The sequence below is a fragment of the Marmota flaviventris genome, chromosome 17 (assembly GCF_047511675.1).
Source record: "Marmota flaviventris isolate mMarFla1 chromosome 17, mMarFla1.hap1, whole genome shotgun sequence".
NCBI lineage: Eukaryota > Metazoa > Chordata > Mammalia > Rodentia > Sciuridae > Marmota > Marmota flaviventris.
The window spans coordinates 38,912,551-38,932,548 of NC_092514.1; the positions used below are offsets into that span (position 1 = coordinate 38,912,551).

The 19,998-nt window shown below is 45.7% G+C and overlaps 1 protein-coding gene across 1 annotated transcript; it reads left to right on the forward strand.

Annotated features, from left to right (window-relative positions):
- The first annotated feature begins 585 nt into the window (after positions 1 to 585).
- On the forward strand, positions 586 to 2,599 carry LOC114082775 (eotaxin-like). Its single transcript, XM_027923865.2, has 3 exons — positions 586 to 707; positions 1,849 to 1,960; positions 2,381 to 2,599. The coding sequence occupies exons 1-3, from the start codon at positions 632 to 634 to the stop codon at positions 2,487 to 2,489; spliced, it is 297 nt and encodes a 98-aa protein (XP_027779666.2). The 5' UTR covers positions 586 to 631; the 3' UTR covers positions 2,490 to 2,599.
- Positions 2,600 to 19,998: the final 17,399 nt, after the last annotated feature.

Below are 19,998 nucleotides of genomic sequence, written 5' to 3' on the forward strand. Positions count from 1 at the left end.
CCAGCAGTCAAAATCAATAGGAATGATCTTGTTCTGATGGTCCTTAACACTAAACCCCAAGGCATTAGGATTCTATAACCACTGGATTAAGTCACAGGGGCGAAGTTCTCTTGTGCTATCCTCCCTGGGTCATGCAGACCCAGCAAAGCTAAGTTCTGCTGAGCAATTGCTCATTTGCAAATGAGTGAGCACCCTGCAAAAGTTTGAGGGTCCCTTCCTGTCTTCCCGAACTCTGAAGATCATAAGGTGAACACAGGGACCAAGGGGCATTCGTAAATCCACTGCTTTTCCATGCTGTTAGTTTCTTTGCTCTCCTGCAGATGTGGAATAATATTTCATAATCACATACGCCCTTCCTTCTCAATCCTCATGAAAACAGGTGCCAAATCCCACCCACAAATTTGCTTCCTTCTATCTTGCAATTTTCTCAAGAGCCAGAGTGTGGTCAGCTGTTGAGAATCTTCCCTTCAACATGACTTGACTCTGACCCCGTGTAGGCAAGGGCTTCTCTGGAAGCTCCCACCCACTCTGCTCCCTATAAAAGCAGGCAGAACAGCCACAAGAGCAGAGAGGCTGAGACCAACCCCGACACCTCCACCTCTCACACCAAAGCCCTCACTCTTGCACCACCATGAAGGTCTCTGCAGTGCTTCTGTGCCTGATGCTCACAGCAACCATCCTCAGCATGCAGGTGCTTGCTCAGCCAGGTAAGCCCCCTCTTTCCCTCCAGGAAAGCTATGCACCTCTAGAACCATCAGGTCAGCAAGAATCGTCAGAGACTCCCTGCAAATTCTGCATTTTAAACATGGGAAAACAGGTCTCTGAGCAGATAAGAACTCCCAGCCCCAAATCCAGTCCATGGAAGAGCCAGAACTGGCAGTCTTGCCACTGAGGCAAGTTCCCATGCTCTTTCTTTGTCGTGAGCATTGACGGATGCTGGGTGCATCCCTGACCAGCTGTCCTCACAGGATTTGGTGTGGCATGGTGGGCATTTTTGATAGTAGTAAAGGGGGATAAATCTGTTGATTCAAGCCTAGAAGTTTTGCTAGACTCCAAGACAGCTTTCAGAAACATGGGTTAGAAGGGGGTGAGGTCCCAGGGCACCCTCTCAAGGTGATTCATTTTGAATCTGCTTGGGGAGCATATCTAGATGTTTGGGCCATAACTCATCTTTCCATCCTCTGAAGAAGTATTAGTGTATTAGTTTCAATAAGCTCATGCATGCCGCAGTAACAAACAATCCTGATTATCCATGGCCTAATACAATTAATTCACTCAAAAAGGGTCAATTTCTCATTTATAACCAAATGTCGGTAATGCATGGGCTCAGGATTCTAACTACATTCTCAGGACCCTAAACCAGTTAAGGTGATGAAGAAGAAAAGCTCTTAAGGAGCTTCAGTGGCAATACATGTCTGCTTAGAAATGACACAGGTCCCTCCATCTTCTCCCTTATTGGTCAAAACTAGTAATGGCTCCAACCCCAAAAGAGTGATCAAGAAGTGTCAGTCTCTCCTGAGTCCAGAAAGCAGAGAACTGAGAATATTTGCAGGACATTCTTGTGACCATCACAAAGCCAGGTGGCTTCTCATCAGGAAAGAGTGGGAACTTAGCACCTTGATCAAGTTTTTCTGTATTCTTGGCAGAGGTGATAGGTTCCCACCATATGGAGGGATCTGTGTCAAGGTAGAGGCAGAACCTTTCACGGTGAATGAAGGAGCCTCCACCTCTTCCACGTCCTCACTTTCTCCTAACTTCTTTCTGTCTCTACAAAGTCATGCTTGAAAATCCTCACTTACCATGAGTGGCTCATTCTTTCTGTTTTTCTTTCCCTCTTCTCAAATTCAGCTTCTGTCCCCACTACCTGCTGCTTTGCAGTGGCAAACAAGAAGTTCTCCATTCAGCGCCTGGAGAGCTACAGAAAGATCACCGGCAGCAAGTGTCCCCAGAAAGCCGTGATGTGAGTAGAATGAGCTCACCCTCCCCCAGACCAAAACTCCTGCCCAGGGCACTGAGTCAAGAAGAACTGCGTCAGAATTCCTTGGAGTCACAGGCTCAGTTTGTAATCTAATCCATGAATTTTCCCAACAGAAAACATTCACCCTCCGTTCCCTGCACGGGAGCTTGTTCAGGGTAGACTTGGTCCTTGGAGTAAGAGAAAAGATGGTTTTACGGGGCCTTCAAGGGCAGCAGCCTACCCCAGAGTCCCATCCTTCCTCTGCCCCCTTTTGTTCTTCCACAACTACCCCTTTAGCAAATAACCCAGCAACCCCATTAGCAAAAAGATCCGTTAACAGATGATCCCAGAGGGTGCAGAATTCAATGGGCAGAGATTCAAGTTCAAGGAGAATCGTTCTAATTTCTTCCTCCCTTCCCATAGCTTCAAGACCAAACAGGACAAGGAGTTCTGTGCTGACCCCAAGCAGAAGTGGGTCAAGGACGCCATCAAGTACCTGGACCAAAAACTCCAAACTCTGACGCCACAGTAATCACCAATTTGGAGACTAAACCAGAGACTGAGACGAAATTCAGAGATGGAGAAATGCTGGATTCAGCTTCCCTTCCTATGATGCATTCTGAAATAATCTCATTATCATACTCAAAGGAATGGGTCTTATTATGTAATTAAAAACATATTATATTTAAGTTATTGGAATTTTTTTAATGTATCTTCTATGAATGTTTAAGAATGAATATGTCATTTTTTAAATGTAAAGCTCTGAGCAGATCCCTCACCCTCTGTGAGCCCCAGCTAGTTCCCCTGTGAGGGTGAACAATGAGACTCCTCTCCTGCCTACCTCCCTGGAATCTTGTAAGGGTCCTGGAAAAGATGATCATTGTGAAATGCTGTGTATTTTTAGGAGGACATTGCTCTCACAAACCTAAGTTTAATTCACAATGTTCAATGAAAGTTAAATATTGTTAAAGCAATATATAAGATAAATATAAATTCCATTACGGTAAACGGTTGTGTATTTTGATGTGGGAGGGAGATTCACACTGAGCTGGGCGGGGGGTGGTAAAGACAGCTGTGCGGTGTAAGGTCTGGTTGTGAAGCAAATGACCCTTTGGTTTGGCTGATCTTCAATGAGACTCAAGGCCCATGCTGACTCTCGGATTTCTGCCCCCAGCACCATTTCCCAGACTAAGGTTAGTTTAGTCACTTACTCTGCAGGAGCGCCCCACCCCACCCGCCCCCAAATTCTTTTCCTCACCCACTTCAAACTTGCCCCAAGTTTCTCCTGTGACCCATTACAACAATCTTCTCCGGCTCCCTGACCTGACGGCTCTGTCTTCCAACCTACACAGAGGCCACAGACATTGAGAAATCAGCAGAAGCCCAGAGGACCCTTGGCAAGAGGTTTGGGTGGAGACTTCAAAGCAGAATGGAACTCATACTAGGTCTTGGAGGAGAGACGGGAGGGGAGTGAGAAACATATCAGTGCAGGAAGAGAAAGAGATATTATCTGAGCAAATGCCTAGAAGTAGGGCTGAGCATGTTGGTCAGATTGGGTGGATGCCTAGCCAAAGTGTTAGGGCTAGAATGTGCGCCATGTTGGGAAACTTGGAAAGAAGTTCGAGGGCTATCTGTCAGAGTGGAGGGTTTGAGCTCCATTCAGATAGTTATAGGTAAGGTGAGCATAGCATTTGTATCCCCAAAATAGGATTCTCTTCAGAGTACAAGGTAGGCTTATAAACAATTATTCTTGGACAATAGATATAAATCAGAATGGTCCCAGGCAAACTGGAGCACCAAGTCACCCTAGTGATTATAGGTACTGAAAGTTTCAATTCAGTGGAGAGAGAAGGACCATGACCAGAGTCCCCCAGGAAGAGCAGGTAGTTAATATGCCTAATTGAGAGGGGAGGGAGATGTGTTAGCACAATACCACAATAGATAGGCAAGAGGCCATGGGGCATGGGCCAGGGCATGGAACAAAGCATGGGTAGACGGGGTGGGGAGAAGGTAAGGTAAGAAGATAAGGCCAAGGCAGGGTGAGATGCTCGGTGTTAGGGTGGGGGAAAGTAGGACTGGTTCAGGAAACTCCCCAAACTCCACAGAGCTGCAACTGAAGGGTAGCTTCTTAGACCTAGAAAATCCACTTCCCTCTAACACTCTTCCCTCACACCCTAACTTTACCAGCTTAAGAGCTTCTGGTCAAATGGACAGGACTGCCTCTTCCAGCATAAGCAACTCAAGGCAGTATTCAACCTGCATTTGTCAGTCACATGACCCCCTTGTGGGGACACAGACAGCAACTGGGTCCCCAAGGATTGAAAAGAGCTATGGTTGCCCTGCAGAGAAATGTCGGCATGGTTAGGTGCTGCCAATTCAGGGGGCTGAGGGTCTGGTCATGCCATATCTAGCTGGATCACTGTATTCACAGCTCCATTGGGCCCCGTTCACACCATCTCTCCTGGGACCATAGTGATCGTGGCACAAGGACATATAAATGGCAGCACGAGACACTAGGAGAAGCACTGACCTGGAAGGCTGTCTAGATAGCTTTGGTTTTATCACCAGAACTGATCTCTCTCCCTGTTCTACATTGAGCCTTGGTTAACTCATCCATAATATTAGGAAGATCATATTTTTTAGGGAGGGAACTGAGGAGACCAATCAATGGCCCTACACAATCTTCTATGCTTAGAGCTCTGGGACTTGGTCACATCATTACCTCCCCCACTGAAGCAGCAAAGGCTGGCAGATGGTTCAACAGTCATATTTCCAAGGAGGACAGGGGCTGAGGTAACTGGCTCACCTGCTGCATCTTAGACTGAGTCTTTCTGAAAGTTTCTCTATGAGAACATCAAGTAGAAGCATGGACCCCAGGAGTCACCATAGAGCTTCTAGTGATTATCACACACTGGCACCCATTCATAGCAATGAATGCCTTTCACTTCAGGCACAAAAAATCCTCTCTGCCTTTCCTACAGCCTAGAAGACTTCAATCCTACACACTAACTGGGAATGCACCTCCATGTCCATGAGCCAAGGTATGACCACAAGGAGAGCTCACTGGTATCAGCAGACCTGCTAGTGCCAGACACATCTTAAAGAGGACATCAAAAAGGAGGAGAGAGCTGCCCTCCATTTGTAAAGGACTGAACGTAAAGGACTGAACAGAATTTGCTCATGTCCCCCATGCCAAGATCACTCTCAAGAAATGCTGAACCCAATTCACCTGCAACTGAGAGTAGCATTTCCTGTCCTTGGAGTGTGAAACTGCAGGTACAAGGAAATGGAAGTGATTAAGCCTTCTTATGGTGCACAGACCCCAATCAGGATCCAGGAATGTCACCAACTGGTCTCCCTGAGAAGCCAACTCAGGCAGAGTGTGTTCGAGAATGTGGAAAGCAAGAATGAGCAGAGAAAGAATTAATGTCATGCTGTAGTCACAGCCTAGGTCTCAGCCAATTCCACAGGGAGCTTCAGAATTGGGATAACCCAGACGTGGCAAAGGGACAGGGCGCTTATATCCCCATCTCAACCAGTCATGGCTGCAGGTCACTCCTGCATCAGGGCATAACTCTGGATGAGATGGCTCTGGTCAGCTGAGGAACACTTCAGTCCTGGGAGAGGAAAATCTGGTCAGCACACCGCAGACTCCATAACAACCCTCCCCTTGCACTGCTGGAACCTCTTTGCTTATACAATAAGTTCTGGAAAACTCCAATAATCTTTCAAACTTGTTTTTCTCAGGAAATTTACAAGACAAAAGTTAGTGGGGGTGAGCTATAGTGCCCCCCTTCCAACTGCTGCAGCTGGTCTTGAGGCCACAGATGATTCTTATCACCCCCTCCTTGGGCCCTAATTCTAGATCTCCCTTGTCCTCAGCCAACACATCTGCTGGTCTAGGTGGCTTCCCTTAAGGGTTGAAGTGGACCCTCATCCCTGAGGGCTGAGCCCCTCGCCCTTCACACCCTTCTGAAGACCAGGCTGTGGCTGCTGTTCTTGTCCATTTGCCATCAAGAATGGGTAAGGGGATACCAGAGAGACAGGCAAATGGGTGACCTACCTGCCAATCATATTCAGTAAGCAAAAACAGCTCCATCTGCTCCTGATGATGAGGGCTATTACCACCTCCTCCTCAAACTGGTGCCTTCTTCTTCTTGCCTTTGGGTCTCTTGGCCTGCAAATTTTAAGAGATGGAGTGCAGCCATGGCTTGAGGCTGAATAAATACACCAGAAACCCAGTTGGAAGCACTCTTCCCCTGAGAATCCAAACTTCCAAACCCATGCGGCTCTAATTTTCATGAATATGAAACACAAATTTCTCCCAGCTGGGGTCTCTAGAAGTGATGCTAAGTGACGTCACTCCTATTTCCCCCTCTCATATCTAGATCCATGAATTTTTTACCTACCAGGGACACAACACCGTATGTTGATTGGTTCGGGATGTCTATTGAATCCTGGAAGATGGCCTTTCATTCTTGTGGGGTGTTCTTTCCAAGCCGGTACCTCAACTATACCTCCAGCTGGCCTTCCACTCTTCTATCTGGCCAGGATCTTCTGGAAAATGTTGGTACTTACAGGATCAGCAGATCCCATGGTCGTACACCCTGTGGTGTACCTTATTTGCTGTAGTATGTCTGTTACTCTATAGTGATGTCATGCCAATGGACATTCTATAAGCTCGGAGATAGTGGTGCTAGCTGAGGTGCTAGAAACAGAAATGTCAAATTCATTCTTCAAAGTATGTCTATACCAGTTAAGATGAGTCGTGGACATTTTCAGGGTAGAGTGAGTACAATGTAATCAAATGCATATTTTCCACTAATGAGCTAGCAAGTCTCCTTGATGAATGAGGCCATAGCAGGGGCTCAATGTTGGCCTTTGTTACTAGCAGGCTGGACAGTCAAGTATGTCAATCATGGTGAGTGAGAGCTCTTGCCATTTGACCCATGTGTATCATAAAGCCCGGATACAAGGCTACTTTGTTCATGTTCCTCTGTCCTAGCACCACAAATCATGGTAGCCAGATAGTGGAGCAGAAGGGAGAGAAGTAGCCAGGGACAAGGTATAGTCCCCAAGGGTATGCCCCCAAGGACCAGCTCTAGTCAACTAGGTTCCACTTCTACAGTTCCCCACAGATCCCAATAGATCATTTAATTATGAACCCATCAATGGGAAATCCACCAATAAGATCAGAGTCCTCATAATCTAGTCACTTCTCCAAAGCCCCACTTCTAACATTACTACATTGAGAACCAAGCCTTCAATTCATGAGCATGGGGAACATACCTATGAGTTCATATATACAGTCACATGCCACATGAGAGCATTTCTATCAACTATGGAGTGCACATAGTTGCACCTTATGATGGTGGCCCCATGAGATGACAAGGAGCTGAAAGATTCCTAGTGCCTAGTCACATCATGGTGTCTTGAGATGGAATCCACTCCTGGTGAAGACGTTGTGAACGTTGTTGAAATGATAGCAAATGATGTAAAATATTACATAAACTTAGTTGATAAAGCAGCAGCAAGGTTTGACTCCAATTTTTCAAGAAGTTCTCCTGAGGGTAAAAATGCCATGAAACATCATTGCAAGTTTCAGAGAAATCATTCATGAAAGGAAGTCAACGAATGTGGACAATTTTAGTGGTGTCTCATTTTAAGAAATGTCCACAGCCAGTTCCACCATCTGTATCAGTCAACAGCCATCCACACCCAGGCAAGACCCTACACCAGCAAAATGATTAAGATTTGCCAGAAGCTCCCCTAGTAATTAACATGTTTATTAATAAGGTCTTTTTAAAATTAAGGTATGTACATGGATTTTTAGACGTAATTCTATTGCACACTTAATACATTACAGTACAGTATAAACATAACTTTTACAAGAACTGGGAAACAAAGCAATTCATGTGACTCTTTTCATTGCAATATTTGTTTTATCGCCATGGTCAGGAACCAAAACCCCAATAGTTCTGAGACATGCCTCTATGAGCAATAAATGATAGTTGACAAGGATACTAAAGCACAATTTATTAACCTATACATTTACTACACTACAATTTCTATCATTGTTTTGGATTGTACTTCTTCTGCTTACAAATAAAGGAATTTCACTTTAAAACAGCTACATCAGCAGGAGCTCCCCTAGATCTCACGATGGCTGCGTCTCTAGTTTGCATTGTTTTCTCTTGTGCTTGATTTAATCTCCTGTTGTCTTGTTCATTATGGCCCGTAAGCACACAAATCCCACGAATGGTGCTAGTAAGAGGCTACATCCAGTGATTGGCTTGGAAATGAAATGGAAATTGATTAAGAACTACAAAGGTAGAAAATGGGTCATATTTACTGCTTGCCAATCAGGCAGGCCCCATCCACCACAGCTGGGATCTGGAAGAACAAGAACAAAGTCATGGAAGCTGCTTAAGAATCTGCGGCATGAAAGGCAACAAAACTAATGCCAATTCGAGAATGGCCTTGGTCCAGTGCGGAGAAACTTCAAAGGACATGGATGGTTTGAAGCTTAAACACAGAAGCGTATCCCTCTCTGCACCATGAGGATCATGGCCAAAGCAAAACTTTGCAATGTTGAGGGCTGGGGGTGCGGCTCAGTGGTGGAGCTTTTGCCTAGCATGCATGAGGCCCTGGGGTCCAGCCCCAGTGCTGCGAAACCCCCAAACAACAAACAAATAAACAGAAACTTTGCAACATTGAAAGCAAATACTGGACCCAACTACAATGCTGAAGTTACTGGGTGATTCAAATGATTCACGAATTGAATTTCCAGTACATAAAGCAAAAGCGAGCAATGGTGTGTGTGCTGACATCAAGACCACTGGAGAGTTTGAGGGAGAATACATAGAAGTGGATTATGGAAGAAAATTACTTGCCAGAGCAAGTGTACTAAGAGAAAAACTGGCAGAACTATAGGCTATGCCATGCAGCCTAGCTGTGCCAAAGGCTGTGCCATCTGGGTTTGTGAAGTACACTCCAATAATGGTCACATAATGACAGAATCTAATGACACATTTCTCAGAGCATTACCTCTATCCATAAGTGACACGTAGCTATAATTCTAACCCCAGGCCACTTCTCTTCTATACAAGCAGATGACCAGGAAAGATGCCCACCCACTCTAGCCATTGGGAGGATTTTCACTTTGTCTTTGAAGTCCATCCCCAAGTTGGGCCATGCACCAAGCTGGGTCCTCTGTGAATCAAGCCCTGCCCTTTTCTTCCTCTATCACTTGTCAGAAGTGACTCACCCTGTGAGCATGGTGTGAGCAGGGCGAGGGGCACAGCAGTGTGGCTGACATAGGATCTCAGTCACCTGCTCATCTGGTAGATTGTGACCACTCATGCCTGACCCAATTGACTGCTTCATCTTATCATGGATTGCTGCTGGACTCATCTGGAACTGAGACTTGGTGGGGTGTTCTGCTCCCAGCTCATGATGGGCAGTTCTGGTCTCAAAGTCCCTTGATATCCCACAGACGGGCTCACTGTCTCTGCAAGAGTTCAGCGGCACACCCAGGAACTATTTCTTTCAAAAAATGTAGGCTCTCCTGCTCAGGTGACCTGGCCTTGTTCAAGAACCCCAGATTCACCTAGAGAACCAGAGACCAGGTGCACAGGGTGGGGCCCTTTCCCTGCTCACAGGTAACACGGCTACAGTAACATCTGTTCAGTTTAAGCTGCCTTTTGCAAAGCCTGTTCCTGCCACCACCCAGTCACAAGGGACAGTCTTTGTATATGTCGGTGAGAGTAGCTTCCCAAGGGCAGGTAAGCTGCCAGAACCTCTTGTTTAATAGCAGGAGGCATGAGAGGCAATAATTAGTCTTTTCCTTAGGAGAGAATGTCCCAGGATGTGCCTAGATCAATCCTATGGCGTGCTCTGAAGTTGGAACGACCCTTCAGAAGGTGTGTGTTGTGGGCAGCAGACCCCTACACGCCTCCACCAACCCCATCATCAGATATGGGATTTCTGCAGATGGGGACCGGTGCCTGTAAACTGAGGGAAGACCTAATTCAACGCTCTAGTTCCACTTGCTTTCCGTTGATTTTACAAATCACTAAATTTGGAGGCCACACAGCCGAGCAACATGTCATCAGGCTACCTCTCACCACTTTACAGGTCAAAACTGTTCTGTGGGGTATATTATCATCTCCATTCCCCACAGAAAATGTTTTTTTTTTTTTTTCTATCCGTTTGGTATGCTACTAATTAACTACCGAGTTAGCTATTCCTGTGAAAAAGAACTAAAAAGACATGAGTCATAAGATGCTCTAATCAGTGGTTTTTCTTTAGAGAACAGACCCCAGGGCATGTAGTCATCGACAGACAACAGCAGCCCGTGCATCAGAAAAGAAGACCACCTAGAAGTTGGAAGTTCCAGGGAACACCCCCGTTATCTGATATGTTTCCCTAAGATCCCTGAATGAGCTTGTTCCTGCCACCCCTGAGATGATGTCCTTTCCGTCTTTTCCGGCCAAAAGTCCCCATCTTCCAACTCATTGCCAATACATCTTAACTCCCCTGGCACTCTTCCTTTAGAGTCATTGACTTCATAGTCATTGACCTTCATGGTTACATGACCTTGAGGACAGCAGCTCCCTACAGCCAAGACTAATTCACAAGGACTCATTCCATGGAGATCTATTGGTCACCAGAGTCACCAAAACTACCTAAAAGAACTCTCTGAATCCTGACGCTCGGTGGGTGGGGCTCTGGACGGAGCCCCACAGCCGCCACAAGATGCAGGGCCTCATATCAGATGCAGGAGGCCCCAGGAGGGCCTGTGAGTCCTGGCTTTGCTCTGAAGCCTTCCATTTCTCACTGCATTATAGTTACCCTAACCATAAAGAGGGTTCTCCACTTCCATCTGTAGCTTCTGATCATCTGTGTATTAAGATCACCAGCAGTATGTCTGAAAATACAGATTCTAAATTGTCTTCCCTGAAGGTTCTAGTTCAATATGTCAGGGTGTGAGTGGGACTGGGGATCTCTGTTTACCTCCTGGGCTTGCTCCAGCTCTGACGTGCTCCCCAAGTCCCCATCTCAGTGGAAAAGTCAGGATAAAGATACCTGCCACCCGAGGACTGTGTGACATAATGGGCATACGGCTCTATCAACCAAGGTAGGTGTCCACGGCCTCAGCCTCCCCTGAGGAAAGTGTCAAGCTTGACTGGACCTTGATACTTGTCTTTTCATGATGAGCATCATGACGGCAGCACTTCGCTTCCAGAGCTTGATCAGGGGGACCAAACTGGCCAACCCACATGGTAGGGCCCGACACAGACAGCACATTTAACAAAAGCATCATCGTCATTCCTCAAGTCCCTACTGTGTGTCAGCTGCAATGCTAAGCTCTGTACGAAAATAAATGTCCTTCCAAGGAGTCGCAAGCCACGTTGAGAAAGTCTGGTAGCAAATCCCTGCTGCTCCTTTTTTTTTGAGGGCATAAGAAAGAACGTGACGTGGACAAGGCTCAAGGGACAGTCAACGGACCCAGGACTGAACGCAGTAGAGCACTCGGGAGGGCCTCGAACGCACTACATGGCTGGGAGAACTGTGTTTCTGTCCTTGGCCCTGTTTTCTGTACCCAGGGAAAGGACAGGGTAGAATACAGGGAGTCCTGGGTGTCTATTTGCCTCTCTCTAATTGTGTGGTCTTAGAGGAAATCAGAGACAGAGCTGTAGAACAGAGCACTGATTTTCAGCCTTATTCCTACCCCAGCCGCTGGACTCTTTGGGGACCAGGTGGGAAGCTGAGAGATCTCTTCCTACCACAAAGACCTCATTTCCCACCCAGGTCAGAGTTATTTCTGACCTCAGGCTTCCCATTCTCTAGCAATGCAAACTGTGGAAACTGTGACTTGAATCCACTTTAAATGGCTGCTATAGGGAAGTCACCAATAAAGAGAAGCCAGAGAGTCAGCCACTCCCTGCAGGAAGCCCCTGAGGTGGGCAGAAGCGCTGCTGTGTCAGTGGTCTGAAAAGTGGCTTTAACATTCCATTCTGAAGTTCCACAGGTGGGACCAAGTTCAAGAATAGGGAGGGAATTTGCAGAATGAAAATAGTAGTCCGACTGCCCAAGGTCACTGAACGCTTGTCCAGTGGACACTCTGGTATCTCTCAGAACCTGTCATTTTTGGACCACAACAGCCATACTCCTGTGAGGCCCAGAGCACTCCAGGATATCCGATCCTTGGCCAGAGAGGGGATATCTTCCCTCCGTTGATATTCCTCATTGTTTCTTTGCCCGTAACTCGAGGCACTCTTTGGGAAATTTGCTCACTGAACCATGTCTCAGTTGGGAAGCGTGAGTCAGTTTGGGGGAGGAAATTATAAAAATTCCTCTATCTTACGTTTTGAGTCCCTTACCAGCATCCCATGCTTTTTTTTTTTTTTTTTTGAGTCCTTAGGAGTAACCACTGTTAAATTTATTGAGAACTTACTATGTTCTTTCAAAGCACTTTACAGTGTTCAAAACCCTTTTCATGTGTCAGTTCATTTAAGCCTTGTAATAACAGTATCATCCCACTGGTTCTCAAAGTGGAAACTGGGGTACAGGATTTCGTCTTCATCCTTTTCTTCACGCCATGATTGATGAGCACGCACGGGTGTCTACCTAGTGGACCTGGTGAGCATTCTCTCCGGTCCCAGGAGAGATCCCCCTAAGGCTTCACCTTGAGAACGTTCAGTTGAAGGTCACAGCCTATGACGTATTGATTCAGCATTCAAAAGAGGTGTCCCATCTCTGTACAGTCCCTGTGCCTTCTGCCATGGCTAACGGTCACTCCCAGGTTTTCAATGACGATGATCTGTGGATCTGTCGGGAATCCTAGGTAAAACCCACTCTGTTTAGGAAAAAAAGAGTCGGGCCTAGTCTGGCAAGTTTACTGTCAAGTGAATAAATGTACAACTCAAGTCACAGAAAGCCTGTTGTCCAGAGTGGAATCTGAGCAGTCGGAGGGTGGGGGGCACCTGGAAAAGACAGGAGGGAAGTCAAGTTGCAAACCATTTCCAGAATTTGAAATAATGGAGGAAAAAAAGATAACTCTCCAGGGAGCTGATCGTCAGGACTGTCAGACAAAGTCAGAAGCAAGGATGAACACAGAGAGCAGGGGTTGCTGGGCAGATGTCCTAGAAACACTTCCAAGCCAGTGTTTATGTAGTTTTTCTTTAATGACCTACACTACAAAATTTCCGGCCCGGTACCTACCATCCACTGGAGGGAGCCAGTCCTCAGGAAGTAGAAGCCATGTCAGGCCTGTGTTGAGACCTCCTTGGTTACGACTGCTCCTGACACCCTGCCTTACTGTGTAGGTTATGGGGAGAGCGGGGTTCACACTGTTTTTCCATAGTGCTGGGTGTGAGAAACAGGCACGTCCAGTTCCTGCATCTCACAGACTGCTCCCATGGTCCGGGTCATACATTGGGATCCCCCGTTGTGATTTCACTTGGGGCGATACTTTGACAGATAACCCAAGGCTTGAAAACCACAGCACTCCGCCATCTTCCTGTGCGGCCCAGCTTTGATGTCCTCTGTTCCTAAGACCCTACAGCCTTGTAACTGCAGGTCCCTACAGTCCTTCATCCAGCCAAAGTGCTAGTTTAACGCCACTCCTGGTTTTCAAGGAGTCGGCAAGCTTTAGAAACGTAGGGGATTTTGTTTATTTGCTTTGTTTTGTTTTTATCTCTTTGGATCCCAACCACAGTTAGGACCCAGGATGTGGATGCTTCTAGAAGGCAGGGACAGGAGAGATTTTGGATCTGCTCATCTTTCTGATGATTGCAATGTCCTTTCTCCCCCCACCACCACCTTTTTTTTTTTTTTTTTTAATAAAAAAGGCATTTCGGTGCAGATTAAGTGTAGTAAGATGATCCCACTCAGAACATTTCTTGCTCTGAGACTGGCCATAGCTGTCCCCTGTCCCAGCAGTTAGTCTCAGTGATGGGTGGAAAATATGTGCAGTCGCAGCCCATGGTTCCTGTTTTCCCTTCCTGGAAACCTCCCCGTGCCGACACTGCAGATTTTAGATCACATTTCATCATTCCTCAGCCATGACCTTGCCAAGGAATTCATCTCCCAAACTCCCCACCTCCTATAAAATAACCATTTACACATCCATAAACACCAGGTAAAGCAGCCAGAAAGCAGAGAAGTTAAAAAAAAAAAAAAATCCCAGACACCTCCAACTCTCACCTTCCACCATGAAGGTCTCCAGAGCACTTAAGTACATGCCGCCTACGGCAGATCCCAGGCACTGGCTCAACTGGAAGAACTCCTTCCCCAAAGCAGAGGGACCTGAACATTACACTGTGAGAAGTTCAGGCCACCAAAGCCAGTCTCTGGGCTCTTTCCTAGACATCAGCTTTGGGTACAGACCTACTCCAGAATATTACATGGCTCTAGGGTTTTCAAGAATACATTTTATTTATAAAATAAAGCAATTTTATTTTCTTTTAGGGTAACACAAATCCAGAAGGATGAAGCTGGCAGTGGGGGAGAGGTACATTTTTAGAAACTGAGGCCATCAGTTCCAAGAATGGCCTTCTGACTTGGTTGGTCTCTTTGCCCATTCAAGACAGACAAGATTGTTCTGATACAGTAGTTCTGCTACTTAATATCAATTTCCTGGGACCCAAGGACTTCAGTTGCTGTCTAGCACCAACCTGCATCAATCCTTTCTTCTGCCACCCTCCCCTGCCCACTGAGAGAAGTGTCCCCCCCAAATCCATTGAAATAGGCTCCAGAACATTCTCCCTACCCCTAGTTATTCCCATCCAATTTATTCTCAACCCCAGAGAAATGCCTATCATATATGAATTGAGACCTCAGAGGAAGAGGAGTGACAACTTCATTGAAGTCAGGTGGCACTTTTCGATGAAGAAGTGGCACAGGAAACCAATCTCTGCTAGAAGTAAAACCCAACTTTTAGGGCCCAGTTCTGCAGGTCTTTGGGGGGTGTGTGTGTCAGGGAGATGCAGAAAGCAGCACACCCAGAAGTATGGGGCACTAGGAGAATGCTGACCTGAGAATCAGGAGGCACAGGTGCTGATTCTAGAAGTGGCACTGACCCCTGTGCATTAAGGCATATCAAGAGGTCTTCCAGGCCTCAGTATTGCTCTCCTTTAAATGACAGTGATACTGTGTTAGAGACAGGAAGTGAGGGACTATGGCAGATGAGCTCACACATTTCCTCATCTCTAGGAGCCATGTGTCCTAGAAGACAGCATCGTTGGCACAGGCTAGAGCAGAGTTGAAAGAGAAAGTATTTAGGATCCACACTCACATGGAGCCAGGGACCTGGATTACAAGAAATCCGCTCCTGGATCAAGCATTGCCCATAAGACAATTTTTTTCCCTCCCTAAAGTCCCTACAATGTCCCCCCAGTCTTGGGAGCAATTAGCAATCAAGCAACTTCATTCATCTTCACACCAGATCTAGTAGTTCTGTGTACCTCTTCTCCTACCACCAAGATTTCATCTATACACTCCAATTAGAAGTCAACCCTAAAACTCCATCCAAGTGTATGAGCACATGCTAAATTGGAATAAAAATGACTGAGATAGCATCGTGTGCATTGGTACTTAGAAGACCCTCTGGTACTCAGCAAATCTGGGGCAGGAGGTAGGAAAGGTGCTAGGCAGGGAGTAGTGAGGTGGGTCTCACCTGCCCAATGTCAAGTAGAATCTGCCTTCATGCCTCTGTAATACTGGATCTTTTTCTTTTGAGAAGTTTCCAAGCCATCTGTCCCCCAGCTTCTGTAACACAAAGGACTCATTGAGCCCTGCAACCTCAACCTTTCCTTCATGGCTGTGCCTCTGCACTGAATCGTCTGGTAAACCAATTGCCCTGCACTGGACAACACATCCATGAACGCACTTCTGCACTAGTCCACAGCCTTCAAATTGTCCACGAACCCAAATCACCAGGACTGCTTCTGAAAATACAAATTTCCCATCCTAACACCCAGATTCTGGGTTAGAATATTGGGTTTGTGGAAAAGGGATCCATCAGGCTTTTAATCAGTTTCCCTGGGGATCCTGAAGTCCAGGGCAGTCTCAGACTAGACACTGGTGCTCCTTGAGTTTCCTCTGTGATCTCCAACTGGAGCTCTGCAGGTCTTGAACTTTCGGTCTTCATAATGGCTTACTCACTGAGCCACTCTTCACTTTCCAGCTTTGGTTTGTCATGGACCAGCTGTGTGTCTCTTTTCATTGTTTGTGTGATTTTGTAATCTCTGAGGACAGAGGACAGATTCCATTGCAAAAACAAACAAACAAAAAAAAACCCTCCTTTCTTTCTCAGGCTACCTTATCTCTGTCCACCACTAACTCACGATCCAGACCATGATCTCATCATTCACCAGCACCTAAACTACCAGCAAGTTGTCTGTTTTGCTTTAGAAAGCTGCTAACCAGGAAGCAAGGAAGGAGGATAGAGAGAGAGAAGGCAGAAGAAACCGCCCCCCCGCCCCCCGTAGGGTTCACAGCCCACAGCTGGACCCAACAGCTGCACCACTTGATAGTCTAAGTTTCATTTTAACTTTGCAAATCAAGGTTCCTCAAATTCAGATTGAACCCAAACAAAAAGAAGGGAACTTGCAAAGCCAAAGGAACTTGTTAGTCTGCGATCTGTGAACTCCTAGCAGACCCTGGCACGGTGCCTCACAGTGTCTCCTACCTGGACTCTTTCTCCTAGCTTCTCTAGGGCCCAGAGCCCTCTGCATCTCTGGTCCGTGGGAGGTCTGGGACTTCGTGCTCCTGTTTCCAGGAGATTCTCTCTTTCTTCATCTATAGTACAGACATTCCTGAAAGTGCGCCTCTACCACGTCTTCATGAAGAAGCATGAAGGTACTTAGGGACTCCTTCTGTCTGACAGCTCTCATGCTGGGCCTCTTCCTGTCATCCTCTGATCCCTCTATTCCTCATTATCACTATCCATAACAGCGAAGTCCTTAAATACTAACCACGTGTCAATGACTCACTGTTCAATGCCCTTGTCCTGTGCCAACACATTGAAGTCACACCCATTTTAGGGAAACTGGGGTTCAGAGAACTGAGATAAGCATCGAAAGCATCCCAACACTCAAATCCTGGTGGTCTGGCTCCAGAGTCTATGGTCTTTACCACTCTCCGGGCCTGTCCTAGAGCTAAGCAGCAAGGAGCTCTTCTCTGCACCAAATGTTCAAATCTCAGACATTTAGTGTCTCGAGAAGATAATTAGTCATGGGAGAAGAAAATAGAGGGTAGCCAGTTGCCATAGCACACTCCTGTAATCCCAGCAACTTGGGAGACTGAGTCAGGAGGATCTCAAGTTCGAGTCCAGCCTCAGCAATTTAGTGAGGCCCTAAGCAACTTAGCAAGATTCTCAAAATACAAAATAAGAAGGGGTCAGGGTTTATGTCAGTGGTAGAGCACCTCTGAGTTCAATACCCAGTATGGAAGAAGAGAGAGAGAGAGAGAGAGAGAGAGAGAGAATAGATTTCTCCTTGTCCAGAAACAGGTGGGCTCATCTCTAATCCTGTGCCCATAGAGGATATCTCGGAGAATCACATCAATATCTTTCATAGTTCATATAGAGCTTTACCATCTTTTTCAACAAACCCCTTGCGTTGATGCCTTCATTGAAACCTCTTTGCCACCCCTGGTTGGGTGCCTCCCACATTCTGTACGTGAAGCAGGTGGATCTGATGGACTTTAGTTAGGCCACCTAGCTGCTTAGCAGGCAAGCCAAGCTTATGCCTGGACAGTGGACATGGATCTCCTGGGTTTCTGCTAACCCACTGGACCTCCTCCGAATGCACTTTGACTGCCATTTCTATTTATTGCCTCCAGACACTTTGTTGCATTGAGACACCTCACTGGAGAACAGAAACCTCTTGGGCTTATTCTGTGGGACACTGGCCTTGCATGTGGACTGGTGGTTTGTACAGACTCGATTCCTAAACCAAACTTGACTATATGAATCAGTGTGATATGATGAAATTGCCAGGGGACTGTCCCAAGTGCTTTTTTGGCTTAAAGGGCTTAAGTTCCTTCTTGCCAGAGGAAATCCAGAGGTTGGGAGATTTGTTTCAAGTTCTGTCACTTCTGTATTGTTACAAAGTGACAACGGTGTTTTCAAAAACTAGAGAAAACAAGAAATAGAAATGCAAAAGCCTTTAGGAGCAAATAAGAAAAAAAAAAACTCCTAAACTAAGGATAAGCAGATCATTCCCAAGATAAAAAAACATGCACATAAAAATACCAACCAATAAATAACAAATCGAGAAGCTGATACTGGAATGTATGCTTTTTATTTATTTTTTATAATTGAGGTTGTGCTTTCCTTCCATAAAGTTGAGTGAAGTTAAATTGCTGTTACATTTGTGTACATTCCAGCAACCACTGCCCCGTCAACATTTCAAATCCCCACATCTTGCCTCTTGCCAGTTAATATGCCTCAAATTCAACCTCTAGTCTCAATTCTACCATTAGAGGTTGGTTTTGCCTGTATACGGGTAACACTTTTATTAACAAAATGATATGCATTTTAAAATAATGCCATATTAGCTTTCTATTACTGCTGTGATAAATTGCAGGTTGAGGATCTCGTATCTAAATTGTTTGGGACCAAAAGTGTTTCAGATTTCAGTGTTTTGTTGTTGTTTTGTTTTTGTTTTCGTTTTTTTTGTAAATATTTTCATAGACTTTACTGGTTGAGCATTCGTAATATGAGAAGCTGACATCTGAAATGCTCCTAAGTCCTAAAATTTCAGAGGTCAACATGTCTTGTCAAAAGTTTGCCATTTCAGAAATTTAGGCTAGAAATGCTCAATATGTACCATAAAATTAGCGGCTTAAACAACATATATTTGCCATCCTATAGTTCTGAAGGCCAGGGTTGGACATAGGTCTCATCCAAGTAAAATCAAGGTGTCGCAGGACTGTGTTCCTTTCCAGAGGTCTCAGGGAGGATCCGTGTTCTGGATCATTTGGGTGTTGGCAGAATTCAGTTCCTTCAGGTTATTGGACTGAGATCCTCCTTTCCTTGATGGCTGTCAGCCAAAGGCTTTCCTCAGTTTCTAGAAGCCTCTGTATGCAGCTCATAGTCCCCTCCTCCATCATCAAAGCCAGTGACACAGGTCAAGTCCCTGTACATACTTTGGACCCCTTATTCCTCCATCTCTTCTATCACACAGCAGAAAAAAAGAGCCTCCATTTCTAAGGACTCGTGATTCGACTGGACCCAGGTGACGCTCTCCCCATCTCCAGGTCTCTGTCCTAATCACATTGCAAAGACCCTTCTGCCATGGAAGGTATTAGGCTCACAGGTTCCGAGAATCAGGGAGTGGACTTGACCATAAACATGGACCAGCGTAAAAATCTTCATAACAAGCAATGCGTGAAGATGTATTTAAATTTCACTTCCCATATATGGTGATGTATCCACTCCACAGCTACAAAAATAAAGACACGGGGGAGGATTTGTTTTGTTGTGCAGTGTTGGAGATGGAACCCAGGGCCTCAAGCAGGCCCAAGAGGTGCTCTACTACTTACTGAGCTACAGCTATAGCCCCATGCACAAGGATATTCAAACCGGGTTTTCCGGTATAATTTTAATTGAAATCATTTTAAATGAAAACATAAATGATATAGATATACAATTACATAGTGAGATGTTATGATTATGGCATATTTGTATAATGAACAAGGGTGAAGCCTTTAACACTCACCCACTTGAAGAATGTTTAATGATTTTGGAGAATGCATGACCTATGTTAAATTTAAAAAAAAAACACCTGTAAATATGATTTTATATCCGTTATATCCATCTATGTCTGTATTTATATACATCCATTTATAAGCATAGATCTTGATACATAGATGCACATGTATAGTTGTGTGTGTGTGTAGAGAGAAGAAAGGGAGCATGCACACAGACATCCGGGTTTAATCTCACACCATGCCCTGATTTGACCAGGACAGAGTCATTTCTCAGACACTGGACTCACAGTGCTAAAACCAGAAGAGCCCAGACCAAACTA

What these genes read in the sequence shown, in the direction of transcription:
- LOC114082775 (XM_027923865.2), top strand. Translation starts at nt 632, where the DNA reads ATGAAGGTCTCTGCAGTGCTTCTGTGCCTGATGCTCACAGCAACCATC. An exon ending in GCAGGTGCTTGCTCAGCCAG is followed by an intron (nt 708 to 1,848) that starts GTAAGCCCCCTC and finishes TCTCAAATTCAG; the next exon opens with CTTCTGTCCCCACTACCTGC. An exon ending in TGTCCCCAGAAAGCCGTGAT is followed by an intron (nt 1,961 to 2,380) that starts GTGAGTAGAATG and finishes CCCTTCCCATAG; the next exon opens with CTTCAAGACCAAACAGGACA.